This window comes from Lonchura striata, chromosome 10 (assembly GCF_050655825.1).
Source record: "Lonchura striata isolate lonStrDom1 chromosome 10, ASM5065582v1, whole genome shotgun sequence".
Taxonomy (NCBI): domain Eukaryota; kingdom Metazoa; phylum Chordata; class Aves; order Passeriformes; family Estrildidae; genus Lonchura; species Lonchura striata.
The window spans coordinates 18169950-18197745 of record NC_140712.1 but is presented as its reverse complement, the minus strand read 5'-3'; the positions used below and the strand labels follow the sequence as shown (position 1 = coordinate 18197745).

At 42.6% G+C, this 27796-nt stretch overlaps 1 protein-coding gene across 26 annotated transcripts in view; it reads left to right on the top strand.

Annotated features, from left to right (window-relative positions):
- AGBL1 (AGBL carboxypeptidase 1) overlaps nucleotides 1-27796 on the top strand; it is a 388880-nt gene that overhangs the window by 250945 nt on the left and 110139 nt on the right. For 22 of the 26 annotated variants that reach the window (XM_085588335.1, XM_085588330.1, XM_085588332.1 and 19 more), the window contains one exon: nucleotides 15195-23474. The exons of 3 other annotated variants lie outside the window; for them this stretch is intronic. In XM_085588335.1, coding sequence (XP_085444461.1) covers nucleotides 15195-15501 — 307 coding nt within the window. In that variant the 3' untranslated portion in view covers nucleotides 15502-23474. One more of the 26 variants, XM_085588338.1, reaches the window with a different exon arrangement.

Below are 27796 nucleotides of genomic sequence, written 5' to 3'. Positions count from 1 at the left end.
TGTCACCACTGAAATTCTGTACCAGCTACTGTTTTGTTCACCTCCATAACTAATTTTCTAATCTGTGCTTTCTCAGGATCTCACCTTTTGTTGGTTGCTCAGCTCTGTGCCAGGGATGCTCATTTTGAGGCTGTCAGTCTCAGTACTACCCTTAAAGCAGACAGGTCCATTCTCAAGGATCTGCTGCTTGTCCAGCACAGTTTGCTTGTGCTCTGAACTCTCTGAGGATTCATGATGCACCCCAAAGTCCTAGAATACACCACAGTTGGTTTGCTCAGTTTTTTTCCACCGTGACTTGAACATTCAGGTCCACAGCATTGGCAAGATGAGCACATTAACCCTCTGTTCCTTTCCTACAACACCTCCTCCTCACTACAGTTATTGCTTTAAAACAGCACTAATTACAAAATGTTTTATTTCAATTCTTCCTATTAGAGGCCTCATGTATGTATTTTATAAATCATTTAATCGCATGCACACTTGTAAATTCTCACAGAAAGAACTTCACATACTGTCTTTTAGCTTACTATGGATGCTGCCTTCAGGGCCCAAATGCTGGTTTGTGGGAAGAAGCAATTACATATATATTTAATGATTTCAAATTAAATTTCAAATTAGCTTTGAACTGTATCATCCATTTCTAGTAATGATGCTTAATGTTATGGTGAGAAAATCAAGTGCTTTACATTATAGGTGTCAATTGAGTCTTGTTCAGGAGGTTGTCCAAGGACTCTTGATATGTCATGCTGGGAAGGTGATTAAATCTCTGTCAGGGTAAGTGGGAATAATATTTTTATTTTGCTCCTCTTCCCTTCATTTCAGTCTTTCCTAACAGCCAGTTTCTATCTCTAAGGATGTCTCTCATAATAATAATTGCTGTTATCAGTGGATATTTTCCAGTAGAGCAAAGATATCTAAATCCAAAGTCTCCAACAGAGGAAATTGACAGGTCTGAGTTTAAGGAGTTTTAATTTAATCCATTTTAAAGGAGAAGCTCTGTAAGAAGAGAAATATGAGGCATTTCCTGACTATAGGGAGTAGCATGGGACAAGGATATGCAAAACTTCTGGGATGGAGAGACCTTGAAAGCAGCAAGGGAGGGGACAGCTCAGGAAATTTTCTTTTCTCTTGATTGTCTCCTCATGGACCTCTCTTGCATTGGGAATGTCTACAGCAGCATGAAGAAGTGGGAGGAAGCTTCTCCAGAAGCTAAAGATACTGGTTTGAGGTGCTTGGCTGGGCTCCTCCATAGTCACAGATCTTCGGACACATAATTTACACTAATTTTTGCTAATCAAATTCACCCTTAACAGCTTAGGCTAATAAGACCCTAATTGTGTAAGTGTATTTAATTCTGAGCCTTTTCCTCTTAAACTCACATGAGACAGTTCCAGCAAATATGTGGGTGTCAGAGAAGGGCATCTGGCAGGATTTGTGCTGTCTTCCACTGAGACCTGGGAGCATGGCTGAAAAAGTCTGGCTAAGAGTGCCCTGGGTCAGTGTGCACAGCCTCTCCCCATGCCCCAGGCTTTCCCAGAGCTACAAAAACAGGCACAGCCCTGGCAGGGGGGGCTGCAGTTTTCACCCTGCCTTACCACAGTGCCCATCCGTGGAGTGAGTGTGTGAGGCTGGCATGAAACGTTCCACAGGCTCTCACTGCTGCTGTAATTATCAGCTAATGATCCCCATCCCTGGAAAGTGTTCAAGGTCAGGCTGAATGGGGCTTTGAGCAACCTGATCTAGTGGAAAATGTTCCTGGCCATGAAAGAAGTATTGGAATGAGATTATCTTTAAGGTCCCTTCCAACCCAGATCATTAAGTGATTCCATGGAATGATTGTCCTTGCACAGCAATCCTTATTCATTTGCAAACCAAGAAATACTCTCAGTATCAAGAATTGGGGATCTAGGGCTTGCATCTTTGCCAAGTTTTGACACAAGGCATATTTCTCTTATCTTCAGTTCCTTAAACTTTTTGCACTGGTTGTTGACTGACTTTAGAATTCTTTGTCTTCTGTTCTAAAAATGACAAGATTTAAAGTAAAGTAAAATGTCACTCTCTGCCTCAGAAATGGCTGCAAAATTAGTGGTGAATGATGCTGTTCAAGAGCTTGGCTGCTCAGCTGGGACATGCTGGTACAGCTTCCTGTACATCAGCAGCCCTGTTCCTGATAAATCTTCAGGCTGCTTCCCCTTTCAGAAAGCAGTATGGGGTGTTTCAGGCTGCAAAGTTTGTATGTAAAGTAAATGCATTGTTATTTAAAAGTGATTCATACTGTTGGGAAGCCCAGTAAGGTGAGCTGATTGGTGGGTAAGCAATGGAGTGTAATAGCCCTTGGAAAACTGCTGTGTAATAGCACCTTTGATTCCTTGCAGGATAAAACTGTATAATGTTGCCATCTTTCCTGTACCTTTCATGTGCACAGCACTTGATATACACTAAGTGTATTACTTTGTCATCTGGACTGATAGCTGGTCTGATCCTCCTGGGCTTTGCCAGTCTGCTTTGTCAGAAGTATAAAATTTCCAAACAAAGTTTCGGGCTTAAGGTAACACCTAAATTATAGATTTCTGAAGTTGCCTTGGCAGTGTTTCTTGATAGGTTGCTTTTTGAGCTGAGCTGATAACCCATCTTGCCTCAGAAATGCTTTCCCCCCGCCCTGCTTTGGTACTGAATTGCCTGTATCATGCACCATTAAATCTGACACAGTTTATCTCTGGGTTGGCTGTGCAGAAAAGGAGAAAGTCCAGCGTAAGCCTGGGAATCTCAGGGTAAAGTCAGCAGCAGCCTGACTTGGCTGCAGCTACTCCACCATTCTATTATCTGCATCATTCCAAAAGCCTGTGTCCCTCAGCATCATACAAGGGATTTTTAATGGTTTGTGTGTTACTGACACTTGAAATGTTACTGTGGAGGTACCTCATTACTGCTGGTGCAGCAGAAATGTCTGTGGAGAAAATGAAGCCATCATGATTTGATGGGGAAGGAAGAGATTCTATCACAGAACACATCAATCAAGAGTCCTGTAAGTATCCATGAATATAGACTTCCTAAATGCATCCCCTCTGTGAAGTGTCTTTGTATATTCTAACACGTGGATCTGTGTTGTTTGCACTGGAAAATAAAATTTCTGTGGGCTCTTTCCACGCCTTGGTGACAATTCATGAGCCAGAACAACTCACGACCTGGTCTTCAGCTGGTGTTTCAGTTCCTGGAAGACAGAATCCACCATGAGAAGAGCAGATGCCCCTTAATTTTGGTGCAATAAGCAGCTTTCTGAAGCAGAGACAAAATGAGGAGCTAGGAAAAGATAACTACAAACGCCAGGAAATACAAGATTTCGTGACTAATGAGGTTTTCATGTCCAGTGGAACCAGCGTGCACAAGTCCTCAGCATTTGTTTGCTTGAGCTGGATCTGGCAGCCAGGATTGCTGGGCACAGAAATCTGGCAGCTTTTGGCTGTTTCTTTCCCTTCTAAACAATCTCCCCTTCACTTTTATGATGTTACTTGTTTTCAGGACTGCAAGAATTACAGCATTTCTCTTTCAAAACATGATCTGGCAGCTAATCCTTGGTGTCACTGAGCACCTCCCCCCACTCTTGATGTCAACAGGAGTCCTACATCCTCATCATTCCTCCAGCTAAATTCTTCATTCTGTCTGGCAGAATCAAGAACACTGGCTTCTGTCCCTAATGGATCTGGAAACTTGCTACTTTACTGAAGTCACAGTTTGTTGAGAGGAGTTTTGGACCAAACCCAGTAAGGTTTAGCACCTTTTTGGACCTTGCTCAGTGAGGTTCAGCACCCCCTTTGTCACTGCTTTCAGAGCAGAGAATGGCACACACACAGAATAGGCAAATAAAGAGTTCTGCAGCCTCATTTTGACTAGGCAGGTGTTGGAAGGCTTCAGGCACACCTTGGCTCTGTCGTGCAGACAGGTGGAGGGATGGAGCCTTGTGTGCCCACATTACTGGGAAATTGGGGAAAAGAGAGAAAAGCAGTTTGCTCACAGTGACTGCAAGCCCAGAGAGTACAGAACCTGTATCTTTGAAAACCAAGTATTTTAACCTCATAATTTAATTTTCCTTTGATGTACAGCCTGACATATTTTTTCAGTCACTTACATTGTGCACAAGAACTGACCTTTTATCATTTTTAGTTGTAAATCAGAGAGTGACGTTAAATGCTCAGGGTGGTTCTCTATAAAGTGATTGTTTCACTGCTCTGCAAGCCATGCTATAATTTGCCCCATCCATCCAAATACATGTCTTACCATAATTAAATGAATACTTTTGTCAGTTTATGTTGCTCCAGCTTTCACTCAGAATATGCTTGCTTCCATGGTGGGTTAGTACTCTTTTAAGAATTTATGTAAGCATGTATAAATATAGACATATATATTCACATACAGAAAAAAAAGAAAGAAAATATAATTGCAACTTTCAGGTAAAACACATAGAATATTTTGGCAGGCATTTGAAAATTGATTTTTATAAAATATTCAGAAAATAGTCATGTTAATAGCAATTTTAAAAAATGTTCCCTCCTGGGAGTTGATAGATGCTACAAGCTACAAATGGATTCATTTGAAAACTGCATATTCCTGTTATAAAGGTGAAACACTATTAGATGCCTACAACAGGAACACAGAAGTGAATTTGGGGATCTCTTTTGCAACAAACAGCAATGGGAACTTTTATATGTGTTTTACTTTGTTCTTTTTGCAAGGTGATGGTGTCTCCTTAGATCAGAGCAAATGGTTGTTGTTTTTCCTATTTCCTCTCTTTACTGGGAGTCATATGTTCCTGGCTGGAAGGTCCTTCTGGCACAAAGAATCCCTTTAGATCCCTGTTTGAGCTCTGAAATAGGTTGAAACTGATGCTTCATTTTTTTTGTCAGCTCTCCATGCCTGTTGTTTTTTCTTGTTCATCCTTGCAGTTCCTGACAGAAAAATTTTAGGAAGCAGGGAGAACATAATGAAATATTTGCTATTCTTCATGAAACATCTGGCAGGGCTTTGGCAAGATCAGGGAATTAGCAAGCGTTGCCACTTTTATATGCAGTAGATGACATTTTTTGTTGTCCTTAATAGAGTCCAAAGCATATGCAAATCAGCTGTGTAATGAGCGAGGTTAAGCAAGGTTTTGGATTTAAGTCCATATGGTGTTAAAAACATAATTGATCAGAATGTTTTGAAATATATTGAACATGAGTATTCAGATTTGTTTTATCTGAATCTCATTATGTCTGAGAAGAGATTTAGGGTGAGGGCAGAGGCTGAAGTTTTAAGCTGCATCTATTGTTGATTATTTATGATCACACATATTTCATCAGATGTTTATGCTATAAACCCCACTTCAATCTGCTTTAAAGGCACAATAGATTTCTTTGACCTTGCCCTTGCTCTCTTTCATTCTTATGGGTACACACAGGGTCTCTATCTCCCCCCCCCCCGCCCCCCCCAACTATAATATTGATTAAATATATTTGTTCTCCTCAGGAAAGGATGAGAGAATAAAAGTTCTATATCAGTCTCAGAACTTTTTATAATACAGGAGGTTTCTCAGATCAGTTATGATGAGCACCCCTGAATGAAATGTGTAACTTTTAGGAGGATTATGACTTTGCAGACTTGTGTTAGATCCATTCCAAGAAATCTGTGATAACACAGGACCTTGGTAAAGCATCATAGGTAAAGTTACTTTAAGAGGTGGCCGTGTTAAATGATGCCCATCACCTGGAACCTCTGAGGCTTCAGGGCTTTGCCATCATGTTGGCCTTGACTGCCTTCAGTGTACTCCAGGAATTGGTTTCTGTGGCCCTTAAGCTGATATTTTTCTGAAGCCTTTCCTTAAAAGCAGAATTCAGTGGAAGAACAGCTGTTGAACCTCCATGTGTTGTCATACCCTGTCCCCTCTCTGGGTGCTTCAGAACAAGAATCATTCTCTTTACCAGAGTTGAGTATTTTTGGTCCCACCTGTTCTTTACCCATTTGAAATACAAGATCGTGAAAGAAAAAGATTTGTGCAGAGGGGTTTCTAAAAATGTGCATTCCTTACTATAAGAGGTACAAGAAGGAGTCAAGTCCACATGGAACAGGAAAATGTCCTGATTTCCTTATTGAGAATCCAAGATCTTGACTTTAGCCACAGTCTTGCTTTAGGCTCCCAAACAGCAGATGACAACACTGGGTGTTTTAGACAACCATTTCTGCCTGCCTCTTGACCTCCTAACACATCTCAAGCCACAGAATCACAAGGTTGGAAGAGACTTTCAAGATCATCAAGTCCAACCCAGCCACAACACCTCAACTAAACCATGGCACTCAGTGCCACATCCAGTGGCACATGCCAGTCTTTTTTTAAATACATCCAGGGATGCTGACTCCACCACCTCCCCAGGCAGACTATTCCAGAACTTTATCACCCTTTCCTTAAAAAACTTTTTCCTAATATCCAATCTATATTTCCCTTGACACAGCTTAAGATTGTGTCCTCTCATTCTGTCAGTTGCTACCAGTCCTACCCAGATGGTCTAATTTCCCTTTCAGGTGAGCTCCTGCTCTGTCAACACTCACCTGGGGACCAGAGTCAAAGAAGTGCTTTGCTCTGGTCACAACCAGCTCTTTCCCTCACGTTATTTCCACTTGAATGCAACAGCATCAAGGTTCAGTGAGCACCTATTGTTATTTCTCAGGGAGCTGTAGGAGCATCTCCTGAGACTTCCCATGTTTTGTAATGAAAATTGTGCTCTGAATACAGAGCAAATCACAAAACTGAGAGCATGTGTGGGTGTCTGTGTGTGTGTGTATAATGTGTATATATCTATTATTTATCTGTCTTTAAGGAAAGGTAGATAAGGGATAGTATTTATGTGCTTGTTTAAACTTCTTTACATACATGAACACATATAATTTATAATAATTTAGCCTCATTATTTAACCTCTGCCATAGATTCTCTGAAACATCAGAGTGGGTATCAGCTAAAAATACATTTTCATGAAAAAAAAACTAGCAACCCAGAGGTTTCTTTCTCCTTCACGGGGTGTAGTGGTTGGAAATTAGTAATTTACAGCAATTATTAGTTCAGTCAAGTAATTATATATCTATCTGTCATCTTCTGTGCAAACAAATATTTGCATGTGTATTTATCTGGCCCAAAAAATACCTTGTACATAGGACAGATACGTAACTAAGGCACAGGCTAGATGTGTCTTGGCCATCTTAAAACATTTTGCTTTCAAAATCCCAAATCCTTTAAGTTGCTCAGAGAGAACTAAGGGATATATATATATGAAACTTGGATTTTTGAAATTAAATATATAGAACCACTTATACAACTTGGATAGAGTCAGTGGAATTATGTGAAAGAGCACCAAGGGAAAAAAATCTCAGGAGAACTTGCCTGCCTTTACATTCTTTATCCTCATCAGTACAATTTTTTAGCATCTAAGCCAAAATCTTTCTACATTTCTTTCCCCCACACAGTGCAATATCTCAACTACTGGAAGCATCTAAAAGCCATTACAAGGATTCCAATAATCTTCCTGTATTACTTTGGCTGGACTGCTAAGTATCATCAATAACATGATTATCTTTTTGAGAAGAAATTGCTTGAGATAGAGGCACTGTGAGAAAAGCTCTCAAACACTTTGAAAATCATATTTCCAGCAACTCTTTCATTATTTAGTATCCTAATGAGTTCTGGTAGTCTCACTAAATATCTTCCCATACAAGGGGCGTTGACTGCTCATATTTCCATAGGAAGCTTAAGCTGTAGAAAGCCAAAATATACCTGTTTTGGAAGCATTTCCTCTGAACCTTAAACTCTAAATTCAAGGCACTGCTTGGGCTGCCTGGTGGATGGGTATTATTCCATCTATTTTGCATCAGCCATCTTCTATTTCCTGTGTGTAGATCTCATTTTTAATGAATATAACAAATCCCAGTGGACCTGGTATTAAGCCATCCCTTAAATAAACACAAAGTTGTAGTATATTATCGATCTAAAAGGCAAGATGTGACCTATGCTTTCCCAAAACACTCTAAACATCTGTTTCCCAACAGTGTCTGAATATATCACATAAATATATCACACATGCTTCTTATAAAAGTCTTCGACTTGCTTAAAATTTGTGTCCCAGGGCTTGAGCCCTGGTGCTTGGGATTTTGGCCCAAATATCAAGAAATATAGTTCTGTACAGACATGAGCAGCCAGGTCTCAAGGTTTCTTCAGGCATATCCCATATTGCCAAGGAATTAACACAGAAGCTGGTGCTGGATGCCAGTTTTGGGTGAATGACTGTTCCCCCAGCTTGGGTGGAGTGCCTGGATTTGTTTGGTGTGACTGAAATTTAACAGGTTGTCTGGTATGTCTGTGGAGGTAAAGTCAGAGTTTTTCATGCTTAGGTTCTTAATTTATAATTAACTTCACACCATAATAAGTGGAGGGTACTCAGTACCCTCATTTAGTTTTTCAGTGATGATGGGGATGCAGCTTTTCCATTCATATGCAGCAGATTAATGGAATTATTAATGTTTTGTCCAAGCCAGGTATTGTACCATGTGAAAGAAAACATCATCACTAACCAAAATGATTATGTCAGTTCACAAATCTTTCATAAAATACCCACAGGATGGTGTTTTCCTGTGCTGAAATGTGAATGTATTTAAAGAAAAAAAAATATACAAGACCTAAGAACAGTCTAAGGGTGAGAGAAGAAAAACTCATTATGTTTGGGGTCTGCAGCAACTGCCAGAGCTTAATTTCGTGGCTGACTTGTATCTGTTCAAGTCACTGGGTTTTATTAATGCTTACAAGCCTACAGCTATAAGAATGCTAAAGATGCAGTGTTTGCCCTGCTCTGATCTATAGATTGGTCTTCCATTAGGAGGAAATTAATGATTGTTCATAAGACTGAATCCACAGCCTCTGGCTCCTCAACATCCTGCAAGTTTGAAGAGCAGCTTGTGTGAATTTTACTGGTTAGCTTTGGAAGCACACCTGGATCCGAACTGAGGTACCTGGCATGCAGGAATGTCATACAACATCAGCTACCCTTCAAATGGGAGGAAAATGCCTTCTTGTCCTCTCTGCAAGCTCGTCTTTCACAGAAAGATCAAAGCTGTCCCAATGGCATGGTGTGATTCAATTAAATGCAGTTCTGGGCGTTCATGGAAGGCTTTTCCATTTCCTAACCATGTGTGATGAGAGTGTGTGCTCAGCACCTCCCCTGCCCCCACAGCAGCATCAGCCACCTTCTCCCCACTGCTGGAGGCAGCTATTCCTGGGGACAAGAACAGTTTATGGTAGGTGCAAGTAAATTGCTGACCCAGGCCTAAATTGTTGCAAGCCTGAATGAACATTAGGGGACAGCATTGGCCAGGAGTCAGCCTGTTTCTTCCTCTTCATGCTCTCCTTTTATTTACAAGCTGTCTTCCCTTCTAAATAAAACCCATTTGCCCTTTACTTATCTAACTGGTGCACCAGACACCCATTTCTAATCTGGCCAAATCAATTATAAATATTGCAGTCTACAATTAGCCTGGGAACTTCTGAAAAACTAATTAGTTCGAGCCTTAGCGATGAATTGCACCTTTCTCTTGACTATTTACAGCAAGAAGGAAAAGAGGAAAAAAAACCCAACCTACAAGACCAAACATGTCTCAGCCACAGCAAACAGAATTTAAAGTCACATTTAATTACGTTCATATTGCTGGTGAAAGGATGGGCTGGGCCGTGGTGGGCTGAGAGCCAGGGCACCTGGCACTGCCTTGGCCTGAGCACACATTTTCTCAGGAGAGGTTGTGTGATGCAAAAGTCCTTGTCAAGGAGTCTTTGGGAAGGGAAGTCCCTTGGGAGTCTACAAAGTTAACGTCATTAGTGTTTGCTGTGCAGCAACAACGGAGGGGAAAGCAGCACCTCCTAAAGCTGGAGTCATCTTGCATCAGAACAGAGCTGGTCCCCTCCTTGGTGAGGTCAGGAGCTAAACAGGTTCTTGTCTGGCACTCCTCAGGCAGGAGGGTGCCAGGCTGCTGTCTGGGGAGCTGCTGAAAGGCAGAGGGGAAATTAGAAAGTCATTACAAGGTGTGCAAGGCATCTTCTAGCAACTGAATCCAGACACAAAGGGCAAATTAAAGCCCTTCTTGTTGCTGTAGTGTATTTCTTACAGGTGTAATTACCTGCAAGCATCATAGTTGTTTCATTTATGTCCTAAAATACTACTTTATTGAAGCAATTAAAGGCAGAATTGTACTCTGGGATTACTGCAAATGTGTCTGCTTAAGGTTCATTTTAGATTCATTACAAGCTTTCAGAAGCAGTGTTCCTGCTTTTAATAAAACATATGGTTTCCTCAAAAGCAAAACTCTGCAAGACCACACATCCCTTTTAGATTTGGTGGTGCAGATGGAATTTTAATGTCAGAAAGCCAAAAGGGCAAGGCAATTCCAATTCACCATGGAGAGGGCAGCATATCTTTAAAGCTTCAGGACACTTTATTTACCAGCACTGGTAATTGTTCATACAATAGGTAAAACTTTGGAAAAGAATGGGTGATTCCCCTTCTGCATAGGTGATAATTGTGGTCAGGGAACTTTCTGGGGTCTCCACTCCCTGCCAGTGTGGGGAAAAACCACACCCTTCAGGTCAATGCTGTAACTGTGGAGAACTTGGCACATTAAATCACATAAAGATCTTTTTTTCTGCTTTCTATTCACACACAAGAATGTCTCATCTCTTGAAAAAATTCAGTAAAGCTATTTCCTGCCTTATTTAGTCTATGAACTGTATCAGAGATGTGCTTGGCTCATTATAGCCACATCCCAGCTTTGGGCAGCTTCCAAAGAACTGGGACATGCCATGATGGAGAAAAGGTTTAACACAAGGAGACAATAGGGTTACAGGCAGGGTGATTATGCTGGGAGGTTATTTTTCACTGCAGAGAGAGGCTGAGGATGTGTTTGCTTGTTTGTTGATACATCCTTCAAAGAGAAACATTGGTATGTCCATGACCAGCAGTGGTCTCCAGCCTCAGCTTTTTCCTCCTTTTTATGTGATTCATTTAAACCCTCCCACTTCAGCTTCTCTCTGACAAGGCTGCAACAAAATTCAACAGTGAGAGGAGCAATATGAAAGAAAAGTAAATGCTCCACTTCCTTCTGTAATTCATTGCAACTGTGAGGGCTGTCAAGTGAAGGTCAAGCAGAAACCCTGAGCAGCAGTCACAGATTCCCTGAGAGGGACAGTTGTCAGTGCCCGTTCTTTCCTGCAGAAAACATGAAATCTTCTATTTTCAGCCAGCAGAATACACAGAGAATGAGAGACCTGCCACACAAGCAAAATGTGAGTGAAAAATCTCTGGAAATTACTTAGGAGTTCTCTAGTTTTCTCCATTCCCTGGAAGTGCATGTACAAGTAGATGAAAATTAAGTATGGAAGAGAGATGCTGCTCATCCCCATGTGCAGTGTGTAGCTATAGTTTATCACCACAGTTTCAGAGTGTGTGTTCTGAGGTGTGGCTCAGCAGGACAGCTGACATGAGAGCTTTCTCTCCAGCTGTGACCTAGCAGGCTGACTCAGAATGAGGGTTTGACAGAAGGCACCTGAAAGAAGTGTTTTCCAGTCATACCACAAAGTTCCAGTTACGCTGACATGTGAGGAGGCACTGGGCTCCCTTCTCCTTCTCCCATTAAACCAGAAAAAAACCCAGAATTATTTTACAGGGAACCAAATATTGCTTGCTTTCCAAAACTGCGCAAACAAAAAAACCACACACACATAGGAAAGGAGAACTAATTAAGTCATATCTGAGTAAATATGCAAATTAAAAATCAAAACAAAACATTCTATTTATTACATCATGAAGTTGCAAATTGCTGCTGTGGTTCCCATCATCTGGAATAGATGGGGGCTATGACGCCACAGGTTTTGAATGAAGATCAACCAAATGTGTTCATGTTTTATTGTGAAAGCTGGGAGACTGCTGGCTGTAGAATATATTTCCAGCCTTCTCCCCTCTCTTCTGTACTATGTTCATGTTCAGTCTATATTTGTCTTGGATTTCTATAATGTAGTGTCATTGGTTTTCTTCTTTGTTTACCTTCTGTAAGACAACATCATTATTCTTTGATAAATATGTTTCATGTCTCCTGGGTAGGTTTTTTGTTGTTGTTTTGCTTTTGGTTTTTGTTTCATTTTTTGTCAGGTGTATTCTTTTCCAGCTTTTAAAGATCAGATTAAAAATAAACACACAAACCCACAAAACTGTTGGGAAAGAACACAATAGTCAATAGATATTGGCAATCCTGTTCCTTACCCTGTTTCACCATTTGCATGGAAGGGGAAGGTCTCTGTGAAGAACATGCAAGAACTGGCACTTGGTTTATTGGAACTGGCTGGCTCCTCCACGTGCCACATGCTGCCACCTCTCCTCTTTCAGAAGAACCTGCTGCTTGGAACCAGCCCACTTGTGTTGCTTTTTAATGTGTTTTAAATCGTCCTGCAGCAGAAAGTGAATTATTGGGATGTAAAGTTCCATGTAGTGCAGAGATGTAACTGTTGCTAGAGTTTGTCAGTGTGATAAAGATGTTCTCAACTTTGAAGTCAGCAGTGTGACAGTCAGCAGCCCGTGCTGGCAGCAGGAGGAGGTTGGTGCCATTCCTTTGCTGTTTGGTAGCTCTGATCCAGGGCTGTCAGCTCAGGCTGGAGAAGCCACTACTAAGATCAGTGCTAACTGCCTTGCTCATCACTGCCACAGCAAAGGAGCAAAGGCCACAGCTAATGAGGAAGAAAATCTTCTTTCCTGACCTCCAATCAGGTCTAAGCACATCCTCACTCATGGGGAACCTCTTTCTGCAGCACAGCTGCCCCCCCTAAATTGAGTTCTCATGGTCTTGGTGTTTTGTGTGCTGTGCAGGCAGGCAACAAAGGGGAGCTTTGGAAGCCCATTACAAATGTTTTATGAATAAATGCTTGCTTCCTAAAGAATATCCCTTCAGTCTTCAATGTAAAGAAATGGCAGTTTTGTATTTTTTGTCTTTCATTCTCTGTTTGTTGTCTTCCAGACTTCATTAGCAAAATGTTTTTGTCGTAGGAGGCATTTTTCCTTTTTTGTCAGAAATACAGTCCTAAAATCATTTAAATTATTGAAAAATTCAGAAGATCCTGTTATTTGACTTCTCAGACTTAACCTTTTTCCCCCCAATTATCATGTTAATGCAAATGTTTGACCTTCAGTTCCTAGGCTGCAAGCTGTTCCATCTGAAAAATATCAGTGAGTTGGGCAACAGCTATGTTCTGTCCCAATGGCATTAGCAGCTCCTTAAAAATGTACAAGTGCAATATTGAAAGTAGTTATGCTTTGGTTCTTTTTGACTGCAAATCTACAAGAGCAGGGCTTATAAATGAAAATTCTGGTTCCCCTGGGTTTACTCAGCTTTGAACATTATCATAGGTACTCAGTATCATGGTAATTCATGCCATACCAGCATGTGAAAAATAAAAGAAAAATCAAACCCACTGGTCAGACTCGGCTGGGACCATTTCTGTTGCCGTTTGTGCTGGGAGGATTGTCCTGGTTTGTTTGTTTTGTTTCATGTCACATCCTCATTTTCACTATGAGTTCTTCCTGACCCAGATTTCTGAGCAGACTGAAGTAGAGCCAGAAACTGTAAAAGTGCATAATTATTCTTTTATTTATTTTTAAGCTGTACAGCTCTATTAAGCTTTCAGAAAATCCTTTATACCCAGCCTTTGAAGTAAACTAAGCCAGAGATCAGCCTGAAAAGGAGATGTGGGTTGACACTTCTTGTTTCTGCTGCAGAATAGTCTGTATGCTGTTAAGATCTGGAGTCTCAGACCTAGGAAAATCTTACACCTTTCTTGGAGTGCAGAGGAGGGGATACATCCAAAAGCAATACTTTACACCTTTGGTATGTTCTAAAACCTCACTTGCTGGCACTGCTGTGTAACAGCTGAAACCTGGAAGATTATTCTGGTTACTGACATGTAAGTGAGCAGACCACACATTAAATCTGTGTATGCTCCATCTGCCAAGCCATTCATCCTTCCCAGCTTGGGACAAATTAAAAAACTCTGGCCCAGAGGTGGAATATTGTTATTCCTTTCCCTGTCCCCCAAAGCAATGCATTTCCCTGCTCTGTGTCTGATCGAAACATTGAGCTGGAGGTGAAAAATGCAGTATCTCTTCCCCTGATTCATCCAGACTGTGACCCAGGCAGCACTGAAATCACAGGCTGCTTTCTGGTCTCAAAAAATTACCCAGTTGCCCTCATGGGCTGAGAGCCAGATGGGATGCAGGCAGCTTGGGAGGAGAAGGACCCCCAGAGCCATCTAGTCTAGTGGTCACTTTTCTGCCATAAATATTGCATCAGGCAAACCTCATGTATTGAAAGTGGGCATATAAGGAGAACCTCTGTGGCCATTCCTTTGAGTAAATGTCAGGAAGCCAAGGTGGGGTAACCTGCCTTTCTGAGAGCTACATGATGTAGCTGTGACATCCCTTTAGGGTCTTTCCTCAGCCATTCAGGCTTTACTTTGAGTTTGGCTCTTCTGCAGGAAGTCACCAAAGCTTTTCAGTGTTCTTCACAAAACAGCCACTCCTGCTGCTTCTGCCCTCCCTGCAGCCAGTGTGCTTGAAGATCCAAGAGGCTCCATTTTTTTGTTTGTGCTGCCTCTTGTTAGCAGTGCTCTGAGCTTGCACAGAACAGGAGGAAAAGATGCCAAAGCACTTCAACCACCTGGATTAATTAGTTCTTACACTAAATGTGGAATTACAGCGAGGGGGATGATGATTAAACCAGCAACCTTCTGGAAACTGAATGCCTTCTTCTCTGCTATATTTCAGCTTCTGCAATCTTTGTTAGTGCCTCAAGGCAAGAATGGTATTGTCTGTATGTAAAGCACTCTGTTTCTGTATTACCAATAGGAATAAGAGTGATGGGAATAATAATGCTTTACTCCTGAGAGGTCAGTGAGTATCAGTCTTCATTTTATCACTGTCATTGGTGAGACAGACACAAAGACACACCAGAGCTTGCTTAGTAACACCTCATCCCTTATTAACAGAGCCAAGGTTGAACCAAAAAAAAACATTTCCCTGTTGCTTTCTCTTCCCCCTGACAACACCTCCTCCTTTGGTGACGTCCAGTCTCTCTTGTGGTTTTTCTGCAGAAGGTGCAGTAACAGCAGCCTGGAGTCTGATGATGAACCTCCTTGTGCAGAAGAGATTGATTATGACACTGCCAGTAGCTGTGATGGTGAAGAGGAATTCTTGGAGCTAGACCAAGAGATCCAGGAGTGCCTCTCGTGTGTGGAAGGCGAGACAGAAGATGAAGGAGTGAGCACAGGACAGACATGCAGCTCCAGGGCTCTGAGGGGGCTCTACATTTCCAGCCAGCCATCACCCAACAGCACAGCTCTTCCTCTGGGCTCAGCAGCACTTGGGCTGTACAGTGGGTTTGAGAGCAGTCCTGTGTGAGCAAGGCTGCGTCTTGCAGAGCAGCAAGAAAATGGATCACTGCTCATGTTTGCCTGTTTGCCAGCTTCAGCACCCTTCCCAGTGTTGCTCTGGGTTCTGAATGGAGACTTGACTGTGTGTTTGTGTAATTTGTATACAGACATGTGCTGAGAATGACTCCTTACACTTTGTACCCGAGGCAGAGCAAGGGGCTGCTAGCCCAGGTGGTCCTGTGTGAGGTCATCCATTCCTAAACAGAATCCCCAGTTTCATGGCTGCCCCTAGTATATGGTTTCATACAGATTGACCTAAGGAACAGTATTTTGAGACTAAGGAATCAGAGATATTTCTCTTTTTCTGACTTTAGGCAGCCTTTGCCTGGAGAAGTGACAATTATTGATGTCTTTCACCAGAGCTCTCTGTTGCCATTCTCTCTTGAGCTGTAGAGCATGTCTCTGATTTCTGTCTGATCAGAATTCTTACAGTACATTCAACAGGTTGGGTCAGGCTGTACATATTTCTGAGATGGCTGTATCTCAGCAACAGCATGGGAAATCCAATGTGCCACAGTAAGGAAAGCAGCAGTGCCAATTCATAGTGATCCTCTGGAAACTGAGCTAAATTCACCAATAGATTAGTGATGGTGGCAAAACCCAGGAGTGAATTTAGCCCAAAAATCAATCAGAACAGTTTATTTAATCTCCAAATGGAGAAAAATTAGATTTTTCCTAAAATTGCCTCCCACTTCCTGAGAATCCAGCACAGACAGAGAATCCACACACGTGTTCTGTATCTCTAAAGCATGAAGCCATGTCACTTCATCTCACACTTCACATTGCCTGATCTTGCCATGTGTCTTAGACTCTGCTGCTGCAAATGGAGAATTGCCCTGAATCTAAATTGAGCTAATTTTAAGATGCAAGAGGCTCCCAACTCTGTCACTGCTTTGTGAGGCTCAAGGACAAGGATGAATGTGCAATGTGTTGTAGCATTACAGCCTGCAAGGACTCCAGTGATTACCAGTGATGATTATTATTAATATTGATGCATTATTAAAAGCATTGTATCATCTTCCTGGTTTTATGCTAGTTTTAAAGAGAATTCCTAGTGCAGAACATGGAACACTCTGATGTGTTTCTGAGCACCTTTCCTCAGACTACCTAGACAATATTTTCCAGCAGGAGGCTGCTCTTTAGATAAAAAGCTTCTTCCTGTCCTGCTTGGTTTTCAGTATCCAGAAACCTTAAAGTCTCCCCTAGCACATAAGAGTTCCCTGTGTCTCTATCTCTTTAGGATGCTGCTCAAAAGACAGGCAGCTTGGGTCCTTAGAAGCTGAGCTTCTTAGCCCAGACTAATTCATTAGGTGTGGTGTGTGCCTCTTACAGATGTCCTGTTCTGCTTGGTTTAGCATGCAGCTTGTTGCACACAATACTGAATTTTAATAAAAGGGTGGCTCACACGAAGGGACACAAAAGAGGTGAAACAGGTGTTCCCATTATAATAGTTTGTATAATACTGCTTCAAAGCTTATTACTAAAGAAACAATGTATGTGCATAATGAACTTAAAAATCCAGTGTTTGTAGGCATGACAAAAACCTGACACTGTGCTAAGGTACTGACATGGCAGCATACAAAAGCCATACTCTGGGGTGTTCAGCATACAGCACATCCCCAGAACACAGGGTAAAAAGCACTGTTGTATATATCTGTGTCTGTAAATGTGCATGTTTGCCCCCACTTAGCTTTCTGTACCAACTCTGCCACAAACAGTAGCTGAAGGGCACATACCAAGGCTTGCCAGTGGTAAACCCTATTGCAAAGGAAAAAAAAAATCTTCTTACATCAGCATTTTCTTTAATGAGATGCAAATATTTGAGCTATAATATTTGTCTTTCTAGCTGTTTCATTCTGAGTTTTTTAAGATATGGGGAATTCAGTTCAGTGGGAAAATTCTGCACTGACTAAACTGTGCAAGAGTTGTCATTATATATAAAAGATGTATCTTCCATGTGTGTTTGGAGCCAAATATGTATGAGCAGTACCATCATTTCAGATGTGCTAGGAGCTGCAGGAGGTGGGGAGACGGCAGAGGGTGTTTTCAGTGTCTGGATCCAAATGCAGCAGCTGAGCTGGGAGCAGTGTCCCTGGACATCAACCACACCTGCATAAATGCTGCCGTGTGCTGTGAAAAACCTGGTCAGGCTTTTCTCCCTGGCAGCATTCCTTGCCTGTGCCCAAAGCTTGTCAGCAAGTGGTGAGGGTGGTGCAGAAGGCAGTGGTCAGGAGAAGCCCCCAGCCCACGGGTGAGGAAGTGCAGGGGACAGGTGGGTGACCAACCACTTGGGAATGGCACCTGGATAACTTCAGGAGAAGCAGTTTTGTGGGCTGTCTCCTTTTTCTCCAGGAACTTCTCCAGAGGGAGCAGATACTCCTCTTTTCACAGACCTCTAGAGGTCAGGAGAATGCCTCCATGTGCGCTGCTCCGCGCTATTAAAATTCTCCCTGAGTCATGGTAATTAAGCAGAGCTAGGCTCTGCACAGAGGAACGGAAGTGCTTTGACTTTAATAAAACAAAGTGTAAAACAACTTTAGATTAACTCCAGCCTTGTTTATTCTTGCACACTTGTAATTCTGGTTTGGTATGCCCCAGTGAATGAAGCTGTTGTCCCCTGCGCCCGGGCCGTCACCTCACTTCAGCCTGCGAAGTGCTGAGCACTCAGAGCAGTGCCTTTTCTTGCTGTCGCTAGATAATCCCAAAGAATTTGGAAACAGACATGGAGAAAGGGAGGGAGAGAGGGAGGAGAGGGCAGTCGCCCTGCTCCCCACTGTTCTGTCCTCCCTCAAGACTCAGCAAGGCTGTCAGGTTGAGCCTCTCGCCAAACATTCCCATAATGGCCTGAAGAGATGGTGTCTTAGAGGCACTGGCCTGGTCCCCACTGCTGCAGCAGTTCTGGGCTCCTGCCAGGCACATTAACTTTTTTTACTGATGCCTTTTGTCGCACACTGACTCTCTTGGAGGCTGTGAATAGCTGTGCTGGCCTTCCTCCCCCAGCGTTAACATGATGTGGGTGGAAGATGCTGTGCTGAGCCCTGCACTACACTGCACCCTCTGTCTCAGCCCCTGGCCAACTCTTGGGTCTCAGAGCCACAATAGCCCTTTCCTGCCAGAGACGATCCCAAGGATGCCTTGCCAGTGTCTAGTGAAATACATGTTGTGTGTGTGTGTAAATCTCTGGGCTAAAAAATAAATAATTAAACAATAAAAAGAAGAAAGAATCAAGTCAGCAAACTGAAGGAAGAACAAAATCTAATTAGTTTTATCTGCTGTTTGTTATGAGGCTGTCAGAGTGCTCTATCCCCTAGTTTTACAGCACTCTGGAAAATAACAGTGATAATAATAATAAACAACCGTGCACTGACTTGTTTTTGAAGCAGGCAGGAAGCAGATTAAGGAGGGGGAAAGACAGCAGCCCTGCTCCTCCACTGCTTCTCTACTGCTGCCAAACAGCAGAGATGTGGGTGATAGAGCTATCTCCTGTCTTATCAGTTCTTGGACAAGATCCACTGCCCCTATCCATCCCTTAGAGATGCAAAGCCTGAGTCAGAGACTGTTTGGCAGCAATTTGGGGCGCTCGTATTTCTTTCTTTGCCACAGATCTCTTATGTGCTCTTGACCAATTTGTTTGTTCTCCCAGTTCCTGTTCCACTGTGAGATAAAAAAGGCAAATATGATAGTGAAAGTGGGTGTGTGTTTTTGGAACAAGGAGGGGGCATATAGGGATGTAAAACTGCCTGGTATTGAATACTCTTTGCTCTGTATTGATTTCAGCTGATGAGAAGGGAGCTGGAGTTACTCTGTGCAGGTGTGTGGTGGTAGTTACCATCACTGGTTTCCACTTCAGTGATGAGCAGTGATGATTTGTTAGGACATTTCTCTTTAAGCTATGTTGGTTAATTTTAAAAGCCTCTTCTGTCAGGTTATCAGCCCATCCTGTCCCATGGCTGGTCGTTACAGTGTGAAAATTTTCTCTCTTGTTTTAGTGAGAGCAGGACTTGACCCTCTGTATGAAAACACTTGTATGCTTTTCCAGGGAGAGGGCTGGACACAAGTTGAAAATAATACGCAAAATCTTGGAGAACTAAAAACCCTGTCCATGTAATTGCATTGAGAAAAGATGAAGGACAAGGTTAAAGAAATTAGGTATAAATCAGAGAGGAAGGAGAGGACTCAGTGCAAGGAGAGAAATTAAGAGAACAGGAGGAAATAGGAGTAGGGGGCATTTGGGGGAGACACGGGGAGAGAAATGGGAGAATTGTTCCTATTTGTGCATCCTCTTCCGTCCCCAGAGAATGTGTCAGTATTAGTGCTACCAAGAAACAGCCCTCTTTACTGTAGAATAAATCTGCCACTGTATTCCCCACTCCATAAACGGCAGCCAAGTCCGTATCCTCAGCGCTGCATTGTGCTCTGGGGTCTGTGAGTGCTTTTCATGAGGGTTGAGCCTCTATCATCCCTGGCCTTGGGCTTTCTCTCCAGGGACTCATATCCTCAGACAGGCCCTGGAAGATCCGTGGCATTTTATTGTTGATGGAGCAGTTTGTGGCTACTTTCTTCATATTTTCTTTTTCCTGCTTCTCTTATTTCACTTTTAAAAAGTGAGAGAACAGGAGAAGAGAGAAACAGAACAGAACAGAAAAGTGAGAGAAAAGAGAAGGCAGAAGGAAGTACCCTGCTATGAGTCTAGCACCATCTCCAGAAAGATGGCAAGGCAGCTATTTTAGCATCAGGGGCTTTTTTAGCCTTTAATTAAGCTGCTTGTAGCTCATGCATGGACCAGTGAGGGGGAAGACAAATCTACCACTAAAAACAATCATCAGTTGGATGCTCTGGCAATAACTCCAGTGTCAGTAAACTGCCTTAGCCTTTGGCTAACTGAGCTCTGGGCACTGAGGGGCTGGCTCCTCACCAGCTGATGTAATTGCAATCACAACCCTGTTTTCTGCCCCCTTGCTCCTTAAGGCCTGACTGATTCTCTCCCTGAATGGTTTCCAGTGCATGCTCTGGCAGCTCCTGCCTTTGCCTCGGCATTTCCATAAAAAGCCATTTAGCTTTCCTATGTTTGTTTCCCTGTCTATGAAGTGGGGTTATTAATATTTATTTTCGGTGAAAGGGGTCACAAAGAGGTTTAAATCTCCAGTGTTTACAACAAAATTTGATATCCTTAGAGAAGGCAAACAGGAAGGATTAATTGCTGTTTCCTTCATATATCTGCCATCACTGAAATAAAAATCCTGCCCATTATTGGGATCACTGCTAACTCCTTTCCAGGGGCTGCTGTGTTTCTTTTGGTCTCTGTGGAAGGTGGCACAGGTGGGCCAGACAAATCCTTGACAGTGTCGACAAAAACTTGGGATTTTTTTACAGTGCAGCAGTCTTCCAAGAACCAGGCAGCATGCTGGTTAGTGAGTTAGGAAAATGGGAAATTTAATAGGGGTGAAAATGAGGCACTTGGGAGAAGAATGGAGCAATCTGGTAAACATCTGAAATGTCTCTGCCCAAGGGCTAGGAGTGTAAGGGCTAAACAGGAAGAATATAAAGCCTTAGTACATATACCAAGCTATGAGTTAATCAGCTTCCCAGACACATGGAAAAGAGAAAGTAGGAACAGCAGAAGAAGGATTAATTGGCTGTGAAACATTAGGGAATTGGTAGGTTGAGTCAAGGAAAAAGGAATACAGGCCAGCAAGCACTGACTTAGAGATGAGAGCAGAGGTGCAATGATGAGATCTCCTAAGGCAGGGAGAAGAATAGAACAAAAGAAAAACACTAAAAGTGGGTGAGGACCTCATTAATGCCTTTAAATGAGAAATTAATTGTTTTTTGAAAGTTCAAGCAGCAGCAGACTAGGAATGAGAAGAGAATGATACCAAAGCATGTGTGGATGAAATCAAAAGGGTCCTGGCAAAGAATGAACAAGACATTGCTGCAAGGGAAGAAAAGAAAATCTATAAATATGCTATAAAAATGCTAGAAGGAATAAAACTGTAAAACTATGTGCCACAGAAAGTGAGCACAGAAGGAGAGCAAAGGGTGGGAGTCATCATTGCCGATTTGACTCCCCTTACCACCAAAACAGTCAGTGCTAGATAAATAAAACAAGTCACACTGATTGGGGTATGGGAAGGGGCCAGAGCCAAGGGGTGTGAATTAAAGAACCCTTACACTGAGTGAATTCAAACTGCTTGACCTGAGGGAATTCCCCTGCAGGTTGTCCAGTGAAAACAGTCTGTGAACAGTTAGGAATGGACTTCAAGGACTTCTCCTATATCAAGAGGGCTCTTTATAGTTGAAAAGGGCAAATAGGGTATTTGTTTGTGTAGATCAAAAAAACCCCGAAGATCCAGGAAATTTAAATCAGCCAGCTAAGCTGAGTCACTACAGAGAAACCTCAACAAATTATGAAACAAACAATTCATTAGCTACTATAGGATAAGAAGGTGGTAAAAGAGAATCAACATGGATTTGTCAAGCTGATCTAATTCCTTTCTTTTATTGGCTAATTGGCTTAGGGGATAACATATGTCTTTGCTTTAGGAAAGCTTTGAATACTTTCTTTTTGTAAAGAATTAAAGCAATATGGTTTATATGAAGTATTTGTAAGGAAGGTGCACATTAGCTGAGGAATTACTTATGAGAGACAGGTTTCATCTCCAAGAACTTTAGCTTTCTAGAAGTAAGGTATCTGGAGAAGAGATGACTGAGAGAGGACCTTGCCAATGTCTGTCAGTGTCTGAAGGGAGGATGTCACAGGGATGGAGCCAGACTCTTCTTCCTGGTGCCAAGAAATAGCATGAAAGGCAATGGGCAGAAACTGGAACACAGGAAGTCCCACCTGAATGAGAGGAAGAACTTATTTCCTGTGAGGGTGCCTGAGCAATGGAACAGTTTGTCCAGAGAGGTTGTGAATTCTCCTTCCCTGGAGATACTCAAAGGTCCTCCTGAGTGATGTGCTTCAGAGGACCCTGCTTGAACAAGGAGGTTGGACCAGATGATCTCCAGTGGTCCCTTCCAACCTTACCCATCCTGTGATTCTGTGATTTAGTCTAAATTATTCTGTACAGGGTAAATGTAGAGAAACAGGCGTCCCCACAGGATCTACAACCTAAGATATTGGGAAAGGATCATTTGTTGAGCTATTTCCTTGCCTTGTTAACTTCTGAGTGAAGTTAAACTACCAGAGCAGACAGGACTCCTAGCTTTAAACCCATCCCAAGAAGAAAATCCCACAGTCATGTTTGCAGGGCATTGTTTTACTTAAATAACTGAGAAAATACATTGGAAAATCCATTTGTTTGTTTCAGAAAATCACATATATTTTTGTTGAAGTTCAGCTTCACGTTCTTACACCTTTATTTATGTGAACACATCTACCAACCTCACCTTCAGCCTGTCCAGCACAGGACTCTGCTTCAGGCTGCCCACACCCATTTCTGTAACCCCATCCTTTGCTCTGACAGTCTCACTCCCCCAGAGCTGAATGCAGAGAATTCTGATATCTGGGGGGCTGCATCCCAGAAGGAACTGGGATCAGACCAGGCATTCTCACTGGTGGCTGACATCCAGGTAGATGCCAAGAGCCCTGGAGCAGGGAGCTCACACTGAAGCCACTGTGCCAGATGGCCTGAGTGCTCTCAGTTGTAAGAGCTGCTTTGTACTTTTTAGCTTTACTGATGCAGAGAGAACATTTTGAACTGTCTAAGCCTTCTAACCTTGTATCATTGGCACACGAACAGCAGCAGCACACTGTTGAACATAATAACAAGAGGGAAAGAGCTGTGGAATTAAATAAGAATTTAAATCTTAGGGTTTGCAGCTCAGAGCTAGAAGCTTTAGCTGTGTTATTTCCAGGAATTGGTTGAGTCATGTTTGAGAATAATGGATAAGATTAATTCCTTCGTGACTGTGGCTGAATAAATTATTTGCCAATAATGATTTGACTTCTTCTAGCTGCTTTTTCTAATGTGTATGATGCAAAAAAAAAATATTTGCTGTATCCTGGATGTGTGTGCTGGGTATGGTGCACTGGTCCTTGGTATCTGGCAGTGAATTTATTCCCCAAAGACAATTTTCTGGGATTTACCCCAGAGCAACCGAATGCAGGATTTGATCCTGCATTCCTGTCATATTCAGAATGATTCATTTTTCACCTCATCAAGTAGGAAGATAGAAGAGAGAAGGAAAGTTATTTCACTCTGCACAACAACCCCTTTTCTTCAAAGCGTGATCTGCCACAGAGCCGTGAGCAGGGCCCATGGAGGGACACGATAAATGTTGCTTGGCAACTCCACGCCGCTGATGGGAAGAGCTCTGCAGGCTGAGCATCACAGAGGGACCGAGGGAGAGTGAGACAGAGGCACACCGGGATGCTTGTTTGTGTCTGGCCCTGTTAGAAATGACACCACTCATACCCAGGTAATTGCTGTAGACAACAGACAACAAAGTCTATTCTGTTGGGTGGGAGAGTAATTGCAGGTCATAAATGCTGAAGTGTCCCCGTCCCACTCCCCAGGCACAAAGGGGCTTTGGATCTATTTATATCCTGAAGGTCACGGAATTCTTCCCAGTTTAGCTAGCTGTGAGCAAGCCTTAAAACGGCTCAGAGGTGCTGCTGCTTGGTAAAACACCGACAGGGAACCAAAAAAAGCCCATTGTCCCTTGCAGCATCACACAGCTACTTTGTCACTTGTCACAAGTGTCAGGGGGTAGTGGTGGTGCAGCCCTGACAGTCTGAGGGTGCCAGAGAACCCAAATTTGCAATGAGGCTGGTTGTTAAAACTGGGCAGCAGAGTTTTCAGGCACAGTTATTCCTTCATCGAGGAAGGAATAACTTTGTCACTATTGAAGGATCGTAAATTAAATGGAACTAGATTGGTCTTGCAAAGCAAACCCCCTGTAGCTCATATGTTAGCACTCTGCCAAAATCTGAGTTGCTTTCAGCTGCAGCTCCAGAAACACCTCCCTTTGTGTACCTACACAGAGAGCAGTGTTTGGTTTATCAGGCCTAATGCTGGCACAAGGATCAAAAGATCCTCAGCAGACTTCATAGGGAGTTTAGTAGAAATGGGATTTTGGGTGCAAAGGAATATTCTGTTTGAAGCTTGAAGTTCTACTTCCTACAGTACGATTCTGGGGAGAATAAAGTGCTCACTTTACTCTGATTTCGTGCTGTATTAGACTTTTCAGCAAGCTCTAAAATTTTGGACTGAGAAGGGGTGTTTGCAGAGACCAGGCTTTTCCTAACAGCCTGCAATTGCAACAATCCAAGAGTTTTGTTTATGGAAAGTGCCCAGACTGTTGAAACACTGCAGGTGTTATCAAAAATCACTACATGCCTTTGAAGGTCTTGAACAACCTGTGTAGACAACAAATGTGAAATATTCTCTGTTGTTCAGTGTTAGAGGGTTTTTTTTTGAGTAGCATACTGTCTTGGCTGTTTCTAAGTAAAAAAAGCTAGCAATTTCTAATGTGTATCAAAACTTGGATTATTTTCTTTTTCAAACTGTCTGCTGCACCTTACCATCTGCTGAAATAGATGGAATAGCCCTTCATTTTTGGAAGAGCTGTTTATTTTTTTGTCCAAGTTGCAGCTCCTCTACCCAAATATGATGTCTCCTCATTGCCTTGCTACCTGGGCACAAGCTTTAGTAGGCTGAGCAGTTTCATCCAGGTGTCACTCTTTCTGGCCTTCATTTTTTCATGCTGTTATGAAATGTCACTGAATCACAGGCTATTGCTACTTGTGGCTACGTATGGCACTGCCTTAAAAGCCCATGAAAAATTTCAGCTTCTGACTACAATTAAATACAACTAACAAACCATAATTTGTCTTCATTCTATATAAATGAGTGTTACGTGAATTATTCTTTCTCTCACTCTCTTTTTTCTATTTTTTTTTTTTTTTTTTTTTTTTTTTTTTTTTTGGTCTGGTTCGGTTTGGTTTATTTACTTTAATTGAGGCTTTGTCTTTGTAAACCTTTCTCATTTTTTCCCTGTCTCTTCTTCCTTGCAGACTAATGGTAACAATTATATGTTGTTTTCTGAGGAGACCTTCTTCACCCTATGGCACACTCAGCCTTATTCTGGCTTTCTTTCCTCAGGTTTTGTGCTGCTCTACTTCCTTTCCCATTTCCCATTTCCCATTTCCCCCCTTCCTTCACAAAGATGTACCAGGGAACAAAGACCCCAATGCCTGCACCCCAGAAAAGCTTTGGTTTGGCCTCTTGTGCAGAACACTTGCCCCACTGATTGCCTTTGGTCCTGCCTGAGGAGAGCAGACGAGGATGTCTCTATGGCATGGAGGGCAGATATTACAGAAAAGCATCTTTCTTAGGCATTTGAGGTCACACCTACCCCCTCTCACACGTGTCTGTATCTCTACAGATGAGCCACCCCATGACCTCTATCCCTGACAGCCCCACTGGGATCTGCCTGGGCTGCTGTGGAAACCCAGGGCAAGGGGAATATTTCTCTGTCTGCCCTGAGAGGTTCTGACTCCCAGAGAAGCACTGACTTCAACCCTCATTCATGGAGAAAGCTTCCAAAGCCTCAAGATAAACTAGAGACCACAAAAGTGAGAAATAGATAACAGAGAGTAGCATAGTATGGCACTTGGGTGAGAAATTTAGGTTTTAGGATTTTTAGGATGTTGTATATGGGAACAAGATGGAGGGTATAGAGTGTTTTTCTTCCTCCTTCTTCCTTCTTCCTCTTTCTTCCTTCTTCCTCCTTCTTCTTCCTTCTTCTTCATGGGTTTGGGTGGTATCTTGTAATTGGGTAGAAAAATCCACATTGCGGGTCTTTAGGGGTCAGTTATTGGGCAAATAGGGAAAATAATCTATGTGTCTCTTCTTAACTGGGCAATTTAGTTTTTGGTTAGACTTAAAAGGCCTTGTAACATGGGATTGTTAGCCGTTTTTGTGCTGCTTTCCTGCATGCAAGGTCTGGTGCAGGCAGCGTGCTGAAGTTTTGATAAGATAACAATAAAACAAGAAACTGAAGACCAAAAAAGTCCCGTGTGTCTCCTTTTCCTGACACAGAACTGCTCCAGGAGGGTTTCCCCCATCAGGGCCAACAAAGCCATAGGGTGCCATGCTGCTGTCTCCTGCTGCTGGTTCAGCTGCCTCTCAGCTTCCAGTTCCCATCCTACATGCAGTATTCATAGAGACCAGCCAGAGGAAGCTGGGATTTAGATTGCAGTCATGTTTCTAATTCCTTTGGTTTCCTGTAGCTTCTCCCCTCAAGGCATTTCTCCTGAAGGCCCTGCTCACTTTTGCTTTCCTTTCACTGATGTCCAAAGGCAGTGCTGAAAGAAGGCAGCTGAGGAAGCCACACTTCTTCTTGCCAGTCTGCCTTTCCAACACCTGTGGGGGCAGGGGGCCAGGTCCTTCATGGCAGAATTATTATACCTTTAAAAAAAAAAAAAAAGCCTTTGATTAAAATGTAAGGGTCTCATCTTTTGTTGTCATTAATGTGGGCTGCAGGCTATGGGCCTTTGAAGTGTTTCCTCTTGGCTCATCTCCATGTTCTTTCTTTTTTTCCCTCATTTTTCCCGTTTTTTTTTTCTCTCTTAATTTCAATTTTCTCAATTATCTGCCCTTTCCAGCTCAGGGTGAGATTTGTTAATTTTCACATGCTTGCAAAAACCTGACTGGCACACTCCAGCTCCCTGCTAGCTTCGACTTGGGCAGCCAGTCACAGAGCAAGCAAACAGGCAGCACATCTCTCTCCTGGGCTGCCTTGACCCTGCTTGGCTGCTCCAGTGGGGAAGAGGAGGGAATTGCACTCACCTTGCCAGAAGGGCTCATCCCCTTTGCATGACCACTTAGCAAGACACAACTGAATGCTCTGCTGTGTTTAATTAAGGAGATCCAGAAGTATTTTATTTGTGATCCCAGGCCTTTATAGGCTGATGAAATCCTTCCCATCCCCTAACCCCAAGGTCAGTGCTTTATTTCCTAGCCTGGGTGGAATAAAGGATGACAGGGTGAACTTTAATGTCCCCTCAGGTATTTCCACCTGTGTTAACAAGAGCTGATTGCTAGTTTGGGCATGCCCAAAGAGGCGATAATAAACTTTCAAACTTATTCCTCTCTCCTCTGCTCAGTGTTGTGGTCTGGGCAGTGGAAATGACTGGAATGTTCTTCTCTCAGTTGCTTAAGGATTCCCAAAAATTGAGAAAAGGTGTAAAATGGCCAAACGCCTTGAGTAAGGTGGTGCTGCAAATCAGCTGGAGAAAAGGCAGCTGCCCTGGATGA